This window comes from Vespa velutina, chromosome 24, assembly GCF_912470025.1.
Source record: "Vespa velutina chromosome 24, iVesVel2.1, whole genome shotgun sequence".
Taxonomy (NCBI): Eukaryota; Metazoa; Arthropoda; class Insecta; order Hymenoptera; family Vespidae; genus Vespa; species Vespa velutina.
This window is the reverse complement of record NC_062211.1, coordinates 3,401,137-3,414,304: the sequence shown is the minus strand read 5'-3', so window position 1 is coordinate 3,414,304 and position 13,168 is coordinate 3,401,137. Positions and strand designations below refer to the sequence as shown.

The 13,168-nt window shown below is 35.5% G+C and overlaps 3 protein-coding genes across 13 annotated transcripts in view; all 3 read right to left on the bottom strand.

The window, feature by feature from the left end:
* Positions 1 to 2,380, bottom strand: part of LOC124956910 (max-binding protein MNT-like) — a 21,368-nt gene extending 18,988 nt beyond the window's left edge. For 3 of the 8 annotated variants that reach the window (XR_007103402.1, XM_047513333.1, XM_047513323.1), the window contains exon 1: positions 60 to 633. Coding sequence is in view for 2 of the 8 variants with exons in the window: in XM_047513326.1 (XP_047369282.1) it covers positions 1,796 to 1,826 (31 nt within the window). In the remaining 6 variants the exon portion in view is untranslated. Of the gene's footprint in view, positions 1 to 59; positions 634 to 1,586; positions 1,658 to 1,795; positions 2,052 to 2,076 lie in introns of those variants that run through there. The other 5 variants (XM_047513334.1, XM_047513326.1, XM_047513332.1 and 2 more) reach the window with 5 other exon arrangements.
* A 1,878-nt stretch (positions 2,381 to 4,258) lies between these two features.
* Positions 4,259 to 8,873, bottom strand: LOC124956923 (phosphorylase b kinase gamma catalytic chain, skeletal muscle/heart isoform). 4 transcript variants are annotated; one of them, XM_047513377.1, is made up of 9 exons: positions 8,296 to 8,867; positions 7,624 to 7,799; positions 7,211 to 7,495; positions 7,003 to 7,093; positions 6,661 to 6,797; positions 6,455 to 6,552; positions 5,644 to 5,727; positions 4,876 to 5,034; positions 4,259 to 4,788 (listed from the first exon to the last, which is right to left on the bottom strand). In XM_047513377.1, the coding sequence occupies exons 1-9, from the start codon at positions 8,385 to 8,387 to the stop codon at positions 4,654 to 4,656; spliced, it is 1,257 nt and encodes a 418-aa protein (XP_047369333.1). In that variant the 5' UTR covers positions 8,388 to 8,867; the 3' UTR covers positions 4,259 to 4,653. The 4 variants fall into 4 exon arrangements, with proteins under 4 accessions (XP_047369333.1, XP_047369335.1, XP_047369336.1 ...); XM_047513379.1 differs by lacking the exon at positions 8,296 to 8,867 and adding an exon at positions 7,907 to 7,947; XM_047513380.1 differs by lacking the exon at positions 7,211 to 7,495 and having other exon boundaries at positions 8,296 to 8,873.
* Positions 8,874 to 9,322: 449 nt separating this feature from the next.
* On the bottom strand, positions 9,323 to 12,708 carry LOC124956917 (coiled-coil domain-containing protein 93). Its single transcript, XM_047513360.1, has 13 exons — positions 12,475 to 12,708; positions 12,295 to 12,408; positions 12,017 to 12,111; positions 11,820 to 11,931; positions 11,590 to 11,751; positions 11,289 to 11,501; positions 11,146 to 11,196; positions 10,884 to 10,988; positions 10,596 to 10,813; positions 10,184 to 10,500; positions 9,970 to 10,090; positions 9,793 to 9,877; positions 9,323 to 9,709 (listed from the first exon to the last, which is right to left on the bottom strand). Exons 1-13 carry the CDS (start codon positions 12,523 to 12,525, stop codon positions 9,548 to 9,550), a joined length of 1,806 nt encoding a protein of 601 aa, XP_047369316.1. The 5' UTR covers positions 12,526 to 12,708; the 3' UTR covers positions 9,323 to 9,547.
* Positions 12,709 to 13,168: the final 460 nt, after the last annotated feature.

The window sequence follows — 13,168 nt, the reverse complement described above, 5'->3', positions numbered from 1 at the left end:
GAATCGACGCATCCTCCTTCCGCACGTCTTGATAATGTGTCTTTTCTTTTAAAGATTACCATCGTATGCCGACGAGAGGTAACGTCGTCGACGTCGTCGTCGTCGTCGTCTTTGGGAAAATGTAATCGTCGTTTTGTTTGGTCCGAGAAATCACATAACTTTGAGCCTAGAAACGAGTCGAGGAGGACTTTTACGGTTCGCAATCAGTGTTCGTCGGGGGGAGAGAAGAGAAAAGAAGGCTGACGAAGGGTAGACGAAAAAGACGGAGAGGGGAGGCACAACGAGACAAGAGGCGGGAAAGGCGAATTTCAGCATTGAGATTCGAATAGCGGGGGATATGTAGGTAAATTCTGACGAGAACGAAGACACGCTAAAGTTTCGAATAAAGTACGAGCAAAGCTTTGTACGGAAATAGAGGAAAAAGGGAGCCAAAGGATGGTTAACGTTGCAGCCAGGAAAGTAACGAAAGTAAGAAAAAATGACAGACGGACAGAAGAGGAGGAGGGTAAAAGGGGACGGGGATGGGAGAAGGAGTGTTCGCGATCGCTAAGTATTTGGGGGTCGTCGCGCGATAATTCAAGAAGCGGCGCCGCGAAGCGAGGAGACACAGTCGAGCAGAGCTCCTTATAAACTGACAAAGCGACACACGCACGCATACGCTCCCGATGTATCCGCCGACGCACGTACTGCCGGCCAATCGGAACTCCTCGTGCCGTGACGTCATGGCCTCAAGTATTCGCCCATTGGTCGAATCTATTATGGCACGGAAAACACGCCACGCAACCACCTATACGCTTACACACAGACACGCGCGATAATGTTAGACATAACACGTATAACACAATACGCGTGTACTTGTACACGAACGTCAATTAAATAGGCGATAGTCGCTCGCTCTCTCTCTCTCTCTCTCTCTCTCTCTCTCTCTCTCTCTCTCTTTCTCTACCTCTCTCTCTCTCTCTCACTCTCTCCCCGATAGAATAACGATCTGCGGTGGTTTCCTCTCACTGACGAGCGGGCGTGGTGAATAACGAGGAAAGCTTACGTAGAATGCATCGAGAGAGTTACGAGTACGTCGTCCACAACTTCGTACCGCGGCTCGCAACACGGTGAGAGTTAATGCGCCCGCGCGGGCATACGCACGCATGCACGTACACATCACAACGTACCTATACGCACACAGGAATACGCGCGCGCGCGCGCCTACCTACATACGTAGGTTAGCACGCGCGCGCGCGGGCGCACACACACACACAGACGCACACGCACACAGACACGCACGATTCTGACACTCTTTCGAAGAAAAGGATAAGGTTGAGAAGAGAGAAGAAAAGAGGAAATTATAAGAGAGAGAGAGAGAGAGAGAGAGAGACGGAAGAAAAGAGTGCAAGAGAGATCGATTACTCTCACGATTATTTCCGCGCGTCATATCTCTTTTCTCTTTTCTCTCTCTCTCTCTCTCTCTCTCTCTAACACGCACACACGCGCACACACTCTCTTTCTCTTTCCTTCTCTCTATCTCTCTCTCTCTCTCTCTCTCTCTCTCTCTCTCTCTTTCTCTATCTTTCTCCTCTTGTCAAACGTACCGTAGAGACAAACGTAAGACCGAACACGAGGGAGGAGTACGTTCCGCGTTAACCGAGCTACCGGTCGTCCCTAGACGTTTCGGAGCACACACGATGGTTATAACCTGATCGATCTGGCGCGTGGCAGAAACATTTTACAAGTGTTAACCACTGCGCATCAACAGCCATGCTTGCTTGGCCACGATTCACGTGTCTGGGCTCCGACTTACGGGCCAATGGTAGTGCGTTTCGTGACGTCATCCTGCTCTATCGACCAATGAACGCGGCCCATGTGACGCAGCAGTTCGGCTGGGCGTGTGAGAGTAGTGTCGAGCTCCCTGCATATCTCGTCGCCCGTTACCCAGTGCACCTTTTTCAGCATTTTTTCGATGAACCTTTCGCGATTATCGTACAACGACCGATTGAAATATACACGAGTTTCGCTAATGTCTTACGATCGTCCGATAAATTGCCGGTTGTTATAAGAAAAGCTTTCGTACTAGGCTCTTACCTTTCGCGTCGACGCCAGAACGGAGCTGAGTATCGCGCACGCGAGAAAGAGACAGAGTGAAAGGGTGGGGGGTAGCACGGCGGCGCGGGGGAATGGATGGGGAGGGGCGGGGGAGGGAGGGAGAGAGAGAGAGAGAGAGAGAGAGAGAGAGAGAGAGAGAGAGAGAGAGAGAGAGAGATGAGACAAGGAGAAGGAGAGAAAGAGAAAGACAGAGGTATCGTACACGCAGAGCACACCCGACACCCGGCTGGCCCGGGCAAATACTCGCTCCGATCTTGGCGGCGTCACTCTCTGCCACCTTTTGTCACGTTCTTTCTCTGTCACATGGATCATCGTTGTGCGCAGTTGCCACATCTCGACTTTAGAGGCGCGCTTCATTGTTTACTTAAATGTGTGCGCGCGCGCGACTGCGCATCGCTTTCGTGTCGCTATCGTTTTTATAATTACTCAATTACATTTTTCCTTACGCATTCTTCATTGTATATCGAATCGCATTTCCATATAAACCATTTGCCTGCTTTCGATATTTTCTTTAGAGAATTAAAATAATAATGTTCAATTTGTCGACGATTGCGTTCGTTAAAAAGAAATATAATTATAATTCTAATGAGAATTTATTTATTATACGACGTAAAATTATCCTCTTTTTCAACATGTTACAATGAAAATTACTCTACTTGAAAATTAATTTCTGTCAAAACGATTTTTAAATATTTCTGATAAATAATTCTTCCTCGTGACTCGAGAATCATAGGTTTTATCTAGCTTTTATTACATAAACAATCCTCAAGGAGAATTTTTACACTGAAAATTACACAATTACCTTTACATACAAATGATATATTTAATTTATTCAATTATTTGTCATCTTCGTTCGCCCAACTATAGGAGAAATGGATAAATAAATGTTTTCGTTATAAAGCAGACTTCGTTATGGTTCAAGTACTCTTAAATTTTTAATAAATTAAAGAATTCAATTCTTATTGTTTACAAACTTGTGTAAATACAATTGATTATATAATATATCTGTAAGAAGAAAAATCAAATTCCAATGAAACGTACAAATCAAACATTATCTCTAAAGTATAGAGGTAACTGTGACGTTGACAAAACGTCAAAATGTCCTAATATATAGTTTGGCTATCACGAGATTCATGTACATATACATATGTATATATAGATATTGCTATAGGCATCATTTTATATATATATATATATATATGTGTGTGTGTGCGTGTGTGCATCGTGATAGAGTAAACAATTACTTTGAGTAAGCTACATAAAGTACAACAATGAGGCTTGCTACATAAAAATCAGAAACTTTTCCACAGCAATGGATTTTAGCCGCGATGAATGAATCTCGCTCGACTACCCAGATCTATCTTACACCCAGGAATTTTTGCATCTAGGACTTTAAGACAAAGTCGGACAAAGTCTATGTCGCAGAATATACAACGACTCAAAGGTAAAATAAAAAATGCCCATGCTTTGGTAGATAAGGAATTTTTGGGAAAAGTATAGCAAGTACTTGAATTTCGATGGGATATGTGTCGGATAATTGCTCGAAGCCATGTAAAATATTTACAGACATCCATAAAAACTTGAAGCGTTAATGTTTATTACGCAACATACCTCATTCTTTTATAAGTTTAATCAAAATAAATCTTTAATGTCGTTTATTATGATACATCTCGAACGTGCATATATATATATATATATATATATATATATATATATATGTGTGTGTGTAAGCACGAATATCCTAATGATCATTTCATTCTAATCATTGAAATTATTTTTACTGATATTGATTTTTAAGCTGTCTTCAACATTTGATCATGGCTTGAGTATAGGCTTCAATATCATTGTACGTCCGTCTTTATATTTGCCCGTCCATTTTTCTTTCATTCATCAAGCCGCTTTACGATACAATTATTAATTTATAACACGAAGAGAGCAAAAAATACTGACATAACTGTTACTTTAATAAAACATCGATTCTCTTTGATGCTACATAAATATTATTCATAGATCTTTTTTGATAAGAATTTCAAATTATACAGTACAATATTGTTGTATTTCAAATTTTCATTATTCGTTGTGTTGTATATCAATTGATTTTTACGTTCTACTTTAAAGCCACTACACCTTTTAGGATGTTTCTTTTCCTTCTTTTTCCTTGTTTTTCTTTTATTTTCTTTTTGAAATATTCTGTGACGAAGGATCTCGATCTATTTTACACAACCCTGAAGAAGAAGGGCCAGAGTATTTTTATAGTACTGCAGCCAGATATTTAATATTCTTCTATAGTGTTGTTATACAATCTTTTCGCAAAGAATTATCTATTACAAGGCAATACTAAATAACAGGAAAGTACACGTGGAAAAAAAGAAAAAAAGAAAAAAAAGAGAGAGAAATTCCAAAGCATCCTCTCATCGTGCGTACCGTACAAGTTGTGAAAACAGAATAATCAAAGACTATCTTTGTTTATTAATTATGTCTTCTCTATTATAAAAACGAATTTACTAAAGTCTGAATAAAATACCAATTGTAACTAATGTTTCAACAAAGTATTGGTTATCTACTCAAATTGCTAACATAAAGATGTTTTAGTTCTGTCTTTGGTGCATTTTCAAAAAGTGCTGCTCGATTCTGTCCTTCTCCTTTTTTAACCCAATGTCCGTAAACTCTAAATGCACACCCATCGATAATCTGCAAGAAAAGTTTGAAGAGATTAACAAAGTTCGAACAAACAGATATGATATATATATATATATATAATGTTAACGCTTTAAATACCTTTCGCAAGATCTTTATTCTATAAGGATCGGTGCAAGCCACTTGAGTCGAAAGAGGTTCGGGTGTAATGTGAAGACGTTTAATACGTATCACTGCTCGTACGCAAAGAATCGCTAACTGAAATCTTCTTCGTGCATTAAATGACTTTGCCTTTAATTCCTGTGTGCGAATTTAAACGAATTAAGAGAATATAAGCGTATATACAAATATTAATGATGAAACATTTACTTATTCGATCAATTCACAATTAATTACTCCAAATTAATTAAACACGTATGTATAAATAATTGGTTATCGAATTATTTCTTTTTTTTTTTTTTTTTTTTTTTGTTTGTTTTTTTTCTTCTTCTTCTTATGCGATCTCATACGCAAAAAGATTCATACGCAATCGGATAAAGGCACATGGAAAAGAAAGACGGGGTTCTTAAAGAGCAAGCTATAATCTACTATATATAGTATCTATGTGCATAGAAAAGCATAAACATGCATGTTAGCGCGCCTCAATCATGAATGAGGTGGTATCATGCATATAAGTAAAATTTGTGAAGTTGGAAGTAATAGGAGCGCATTTAAAAAATATCAAAAGTTATTAATATTTAATGATTAATAAACAGAAAAGGCATTAAGAGAAGATTATTATTTCAATTCACAAAACAATGGTATAATTCACCGAGAAAAATTACCAATTGTTAATTTACACCGCAGACTTTAGACGAAAAAGAAAAATGTATGTTTATCCCAAAGGAAAGAATAACAGAAATAATTTACCAAAGCTAATTGAGATATCCTACTCAGACGTCGTGAGTTAGATGACAGTGAACGCTTTAGAGGGGCGATGTCTTGATCCCACAACTGTAACGAGTTAAGATTTCTTTACAACATAAAATACAAATTTATCGAAAAATTCGAACGTGACCTTTTTAAATTTGCCACATTTATCGTAACACGTAAAGTAAATATAAATTTGATTTAATAGATCATTCTTTGAATTGATATGTGTAATTCGTACCTGTGGCCCTTTGTTAGTTTTTTCAAAAAGAAATTAATTCATATAACGTCAATAGTTTTGTATAATAAAATTGCAAATATATAATGTAAATGACATGTGCAATGGGAAGCAAATATGCATTAGAAATAATCATTAAATGTTAAAAACGAATGTGTCATAAAAGCTGTAGTCTTTCATTTTTACATCCAATAATTGTTAATGTTTTTTTACACCACTGCCATATATTCTAGGCTGGAAATATAAAATGATACATTTGATAGGCAAAGTTTCTCGCACGTATAAAAAACAAAAAACAAAGTATGAGGATTTACTATAATGGATATGAAACAACAAGAGAAAGAACAAGAAATGAAAGATGCTGCTTTTTTTTTGTTTTCTTTAATAATGCCTCTTTATGTAATCATAAAATAAATCAGCATTTATCTTATAAGCATATGTCTAATTGTGAAACAATACGATCTTATGTTAAACTATAGGAAACGTTATTTGAAAACATTTAAGATATAATACATGCTCTATATATTCGGACTTTTCTAACATTATCCATTAATTTTTCATAAAGATACGTACCACTGTGTGGAAAAAAGAATGTTCCAGTGCTTCTTTTATCGATATTCTTTTTTTCGGATCAACGACTAATAATTTTCTTATTAAATCTTTTGGAGCTTCTGCAAATATAGACATAAATATATATATATATATATATGTGTGTGTGTGTGTGTGTGTGTGTATATATGTGCAAGAGTAAGAGGAAATATATAGATAAAATATCGCACCTGTGATATCTGCCCACTCCGGTGATGTAAAGGAATACTTTCCTTCCATTATATTCCTTAGCATGACCATTTGTTTTCGATGCCAAAATGGGGGACAACCAACTAATAAGGTAAACATAATCACTCCACAAGCCCATCTAAGAAGAGATAAACATTGGCTTGTAGACCCTTATTATGCACATAACGCATTAGAAAATCAATGGATCACAGTTATGGAATATCCTGCATATATTTGTGTTGGTTAGTTACTTTAAGAAAGTAATATACGTTGGTTAGGTTAACAAATGACATTTCCATTGGCAAATGATAAATCATTGAAAATAGATATATGACAATGCTTACATGTCAACTTCGAATCCATAACCTTCGGCATTTTCAAACATGTTGCACTTCAAGACTTCTGGTGCTAAATATCCAGGTGTTCCGCACAAATCTACTCAAATAGAATATACATTATTAGATTAGTAAGAATAATTCTTTTTTTCTCTTTTTCTTTTTTCTTTTGCTACCTTGACAAGCTCATCGAATATATGAAAAAATGTTAACGAACCGTATAATTTGTCTCCAGATTTTAACATCCTTGCAAAGCCAAAATCTGTTATCTTTACATTAAGGCTATCATCAAGTAATATATTTTCTGGTTTCAAATCTCTATGAACTATACCCTGATTATGTACATGCAGAACTCCTTCAAATACTTGTCTCATAATATAACGTGTTTTCTTTTCGGACAGTGTTACGACCGACGTGAGGTAGTCGAATAGTTCTCCATTTTTACAAAGTTCAAAAATTAAAAATATAAATGTGCTAGATTCGAATACATCGTGTAACTCGACTGAAAAATTAGACAAATATTAAGAAACAATGGTATTATATGACGTTGGCAAAATTTATATTATATTATAATATAATATCATAAAATAATATTACAATGAACTTGATTAGGATTAATAAATATCTTACTAATATAAGGGTGCCCAGCAACTCTACGCAAAATATGTACTTCCTGTAAAGTAGCATCTTTCATAGTATGTCCCTCCGTAGATTCATGAGGTTCATTGCTAATGTCTATAATTTTAGCTGCGTACTCTATACCAGTTTCTTTTTCTATGCATCTCCTTACAGTCGACGATATCCCTCTACAACATGAAAAGTTATTAAAAACCATATCTGGCAAAAGTTATAAATATAGCACACGTACACACGCACAAATATACAAATATTGATAATAGAATACAATTATTACTATCTTTGCAAATTCAGTCCGGACACGCACACACACACACACACAATTACATAATGTACATACGCATCGCGCGCGCGCGCGCGCGCGTGTATATATATATATATATATATATATATATATACATAATACGCACATAGCACGCACGCACACGTCAATTTCTTATATTTTAATATACATATACTCCTTCCAGCAGAAAGATTAATGACAATAATAATGTTACCAACAAAGACAATGACGATGGCAATGATAATGATAATAATAGCGATATCGCGCGTTATTTGGGTTTGTAACGATTATCAATGATTTATGGATGAAATCAGAAGAATTGTGCAAATTTAACAGATATTATATTCGATGGAAACTTTTTATTGGAAACATATACGACGAACCTTCCAAGAATCTCTTTAGGCTCGTATTTCGCATAAAATCCCTTTGCGGCGTCCTTGTCTGGCAAAAGGTCATCTCCTTCGTCTTTTGCCATTTTAAACAAGCAATTGCATTCTCATTTGCATCACACGAAAAGACCGCAAATATCTATCGCATATTCGAAGAATATAGATGATACGTTTAGCAACGAAACGGATACTTCACTCGACACGACCGTCATATCCACAAGACGCTATCTGTTAGTTTCTGATCGCGGTAGATGAAGCAATAAGGAAAAACTTGTAGGAGTTGTACCAATCGTTTGGACGATCATAAATAAAACAATACACAAATAAAACGTTCATACACTGGTATAGATGACAGAGAATCGTCACAAGAAACGCAAAAAGTGGGGCTTTCGGAAGGACAGGAATGAAGAATAGAACATGTGAACGTGGTAACACTGGACAAAAATAATAGTGAAATTTAGTACGATATATCGTGGAAAGGGGGCTCTCTTGTGAATTTCATAAAGACTTTTAATAAAAGAATCGAAATGCTTCTCATGCCATCCAATGTCGTAAAGCTGAACATTGTATCGTTAAATAATTACCCTATTACTATAGAAAGAATATACGCGCGCGCGCACGCACACACGCACGCACACACACACACACATGTATGTATATGCATTCGCAGTTATTAGAAAAATATTCGCCCGAACGAATACATAGGTAGATCGTTGAAAGTAAAAAATAGACGAATGGCGGAGTATATTGTGCTCTATTATTGGTTCAAGATCGCCTTCTCGGCAACGTATATGTGCGTACAGAGACTTAGCATTCTACGAAGATTGGTCATGTGACCCAAGCTCTTTACTATTTTAAATTGGCATACCGTCGTATATTGTAATTGTCCAACAATTACAATATAACATTTACCTCTATATTGAATATAGTTACAGAGATATATATACTCGAATTACTTGTTAATAATGAAACTATTTATGTCTAGGCTGAAAAATAAATGAAACGTACTCGAGGATGGTGGTACACTTAAAGGTGGATCATATATTTTCTTGTAGTGATCCAAAATAATAAAGACGTGCATTCATAAAAATATGTACAATCGATCATGTATAATGTAAATGTTATGATTAAGCTTTTTTTCTTTTCTCTCTCTTTTTTGTTTTTTGTTTTTTGTTTTCTTTTTTTTTTTTTTGCACAACGAGTTGGATCTTTATCCCGATTGATTTTGAAAAAAGAAACATGACGTTCATGGGCCACGTAGCTGGGCAAGTAATGCTTCGTTCTTACGACACTCGATGGTAAGCTGCCTAACAGCAACGACATATTTACGTTGCTGCTCTACAAGCGTAACCAATTGTTGACTAAGGGCATCGCGTCTGTTCTTTTCGTCGGCACACCGTTTCTCGACCTGCGCAACAAGAAACTTATCATCTATATGCATGCATTGGTATATTGTTATGTCGGTAAACGAAACGAAATTTTGTTACGCGCCATGGCTTTATTATACTTGACTCTTGCAACGGCGGACTCAAATTGCTCCAAAAATTGTTCTTTACCACTCGTAGATGCCATTGCTCTGTCGTAAAAGGATTAAAATTATTTCCCTCTATGTAGATAAATGGATTTATCTACGAAATAATGTCGATTTCGAGCGATTAATATACATACTCGTTATAATTATCCTGTATAGAGTTTAGCAAAGATAATTCTTTGCTTAGATAAAGCTTTGTGTCGTCTAACGTATTGTACAGCGTGTAATATTGTTTGGTCTCCTTGTGTTTGGCGGATACTATAATAATAGGAATATGTTTATATGTAATGGAGAATAAAAAGAAATGATGTAAAAATGATGCGATGGGAGTGCCAAAGATGGCTCTACAACCTTGATTGTAAAGTTCCATGAACCTTCTCTGATATTGCGTCAATTCAGATCTTCCTGGCACATCATCCAATTGTCTGGTCAAAGAAGCAATGATTCTATTCCCTTTGGCCAACTCCAATCTCGCCTTAGCCACTATTTTCTTTTGCTCCTCGTATTCCTTAACTCTGTCTTCTTCCTCCGTTGGTACTACATCGTTGATTTCTTTTAACATACCTCGAAGTAAGTCAAAATCAGATTTGCATTGCTCTCGAAACTTTTGTTCTTGATCTTTTAAACCATCGTGCACCAATAAAAGTTCTTCCAATCGTTTAAAAATACTACGATATAAAAGAAGATAAAGACAATTTTTCTAATAAAATTCTCCTATTTTCCATCTTCATAATTATAGAAAATATCAAGGAGGTGTTAATACCTATCATTTTCGTTAATTCCTATTTCTTGTGCCTTCTTAAACGAACGTTCAAGATATTCCCTTTGTTTATAGCATTGATTTGTTTTATCTATCATCTCCGAGGCTTTACTTGACAAAATGTCTCTTTCCTTTGTCAATTTACGAATTCGTGCCTGCAGATTAGCCTTTTGCTTTTGCAAAGTTACCAGAGCACTGGATGTGCCGGATGCATCATTTTCCTAAAACAATGCGCACCGATAAATCATTTTTAGGCTTTTCAGTGTAACTTTGTTATATTTCTTTCATTACCTCCGTTTCAGATATCGATCTTGTTGCATATTTCTCAGCTACCTTGGCTATTTCCTGTGCTTGCATCCCGACGATATTGCCAACCGCGTTCACGCTTAAACGATCCTTTAATAATTTTACATTAAAAGAGCACGTTACCGTTATAATAATCCGTATATCGATACAACAATTCAAAAGATTTCTTTTATACTAATATAACAAATATAACAAGAAACTAATATAACAAATATTATCTTCTCTTTCGAATATCTCATTCACTTACAGAGCTTTCCTCGATAGCTGCCATTGAACCCGCAATTTCTCTTACAGCCGTCTACGTGAAATTGTATTTGATGAAGTTGTATTTGATTGAAGTTGTATATATATATACACACACACACACACACACACACACATTATTGTTACCTTTTCATCGTTCGACCCAGAAATATGATTGTCTTTTCTATCGTCTTGCGAAGCTGCCATCGACTTGGAAGAAGGAAATACATCGGTCTTTGTATTCTGTATATTTCCATGCAAATTGGCGTCATACTCCAAAAGAGTACCAAGAAATCGAGTGGCCTCATCTCTCGCCAAACTATCTTTGTACTTGAATAATCGTCGAGGTTCATATAATCTCTGTAAAGTATTAAAATTAGAAAAATTGATTTCTTTTCTTTTTCGTTTTCAAACATTACAAACCCCGTTATTAGAAAGAAACTCTCACTTTGATCGACAAAATATTTTGCATCATATTTTTCCTAGCAGCTGTCGCAGCACTATTTTCGTCTTCCGAGAAAAAGTGCTTCTTATGAAATTGATTAATAGCGAAAGAGCGCACGAATCCTGCCATTTCTTTACGCATTTCCATAGAACGCTTTATTAACCACTGAAACGATTGCAAGAGCACATTCTATGTAAAAGCAGGTTCGTTAAATTGTTAATGGTTAATTATACCTGAATAACCGGAAAGATATGGATACAGTCCAATCCTTGTATTTGATGAGGTTCTATATGATACGGGCATTTCATTTTTGGCAGCATAACGACAATTTTTTCCGTCAAGGATCTATAAAAATTCCAAAATGCTAATAGGTACACCATTACTGCTCTAATTAGATTTACCACATTATAATATAATATTTCTCACTTACATTTTCTGGCCGATAGTAAGGTTTTCTCTGAACAATAAGTCCACGTCTACGTCGAAATTACAAGATTCGATGCACCATGTCATACCACCTATCACCTGTGTGACATAAATTGGATATGAGAAAGACCAAGTCGGATTTTACGATGACTGAAAATAAATTATGAAAAAGTGTACTGAAAGAAAAACATATATATGTATATATATATATATATATATATATTTGTTATGAAAGTGTACATGTGTCGTAAACAAAAAGTTCTCTTCTAGCTAATGTGATACCTTGTCAAAATTTGATATACCCTTTATCCTGGCTCGAAAATATCCAGCAGCCACAAGAAGATCGATAATTTCTTGTAACTTTGTCGTTTGTTCTTCATCTTCGCGTATATCGGTCTAAAGGAAAAATATGATCTTTCAATTTGTTGGTTAAATAAGCGATCGAATAGAACGAATGCATACTTCTGTTGTCTCTGAACTTTTAGATACTTTTCTTGATGTATCGTTCAACATGGCCACTGAATATTATATTATCATAACTAATGAAAATATGGGATTCTAATTAAAAACTGATAAATTCAACTTTTGTTCATCGTTTGGAAAATTTGATAAGCGAAATCAATTGCAAATAAGCGGAAAAAAAAACACATATATAAGATTACAGTTATAGTACTGTAACAGTGCTTCCAATCTCATAACTTGAAATATCCCTTTAGGAAATTCCTTTCCGTTTCTTTTCTTTACCAGAGTAGAGATAAAATCTGAGACGATATATGCATTACTCTTCTTACACAATAACAATAGTAATAATTTTTCAATTATATAATAGATATCGATTTTGGCTACCTTTTATAGAGAACACTTTGAAAATGATCGCAACGACATATATAAGAAGGAAAAAAAAAGAACAATTATTAATCTTAAACATATTTCCTCGAATAATAGCATATAAATATTACATAAAATCAAAAGTAATTTAAAAGAAATATTTGATTAACTTAATATGAGACAGTTATCATATATAATTAATTTATTCAAGCGAAGTGCGTGTTCTCTACCAATGAGCAATGATAATTTATTATCCTATATAAATTATCTTACTTTTTTTCACATATATCTCGACGTCGCGATAAATTATTAAAAGGTGTACAGCCCA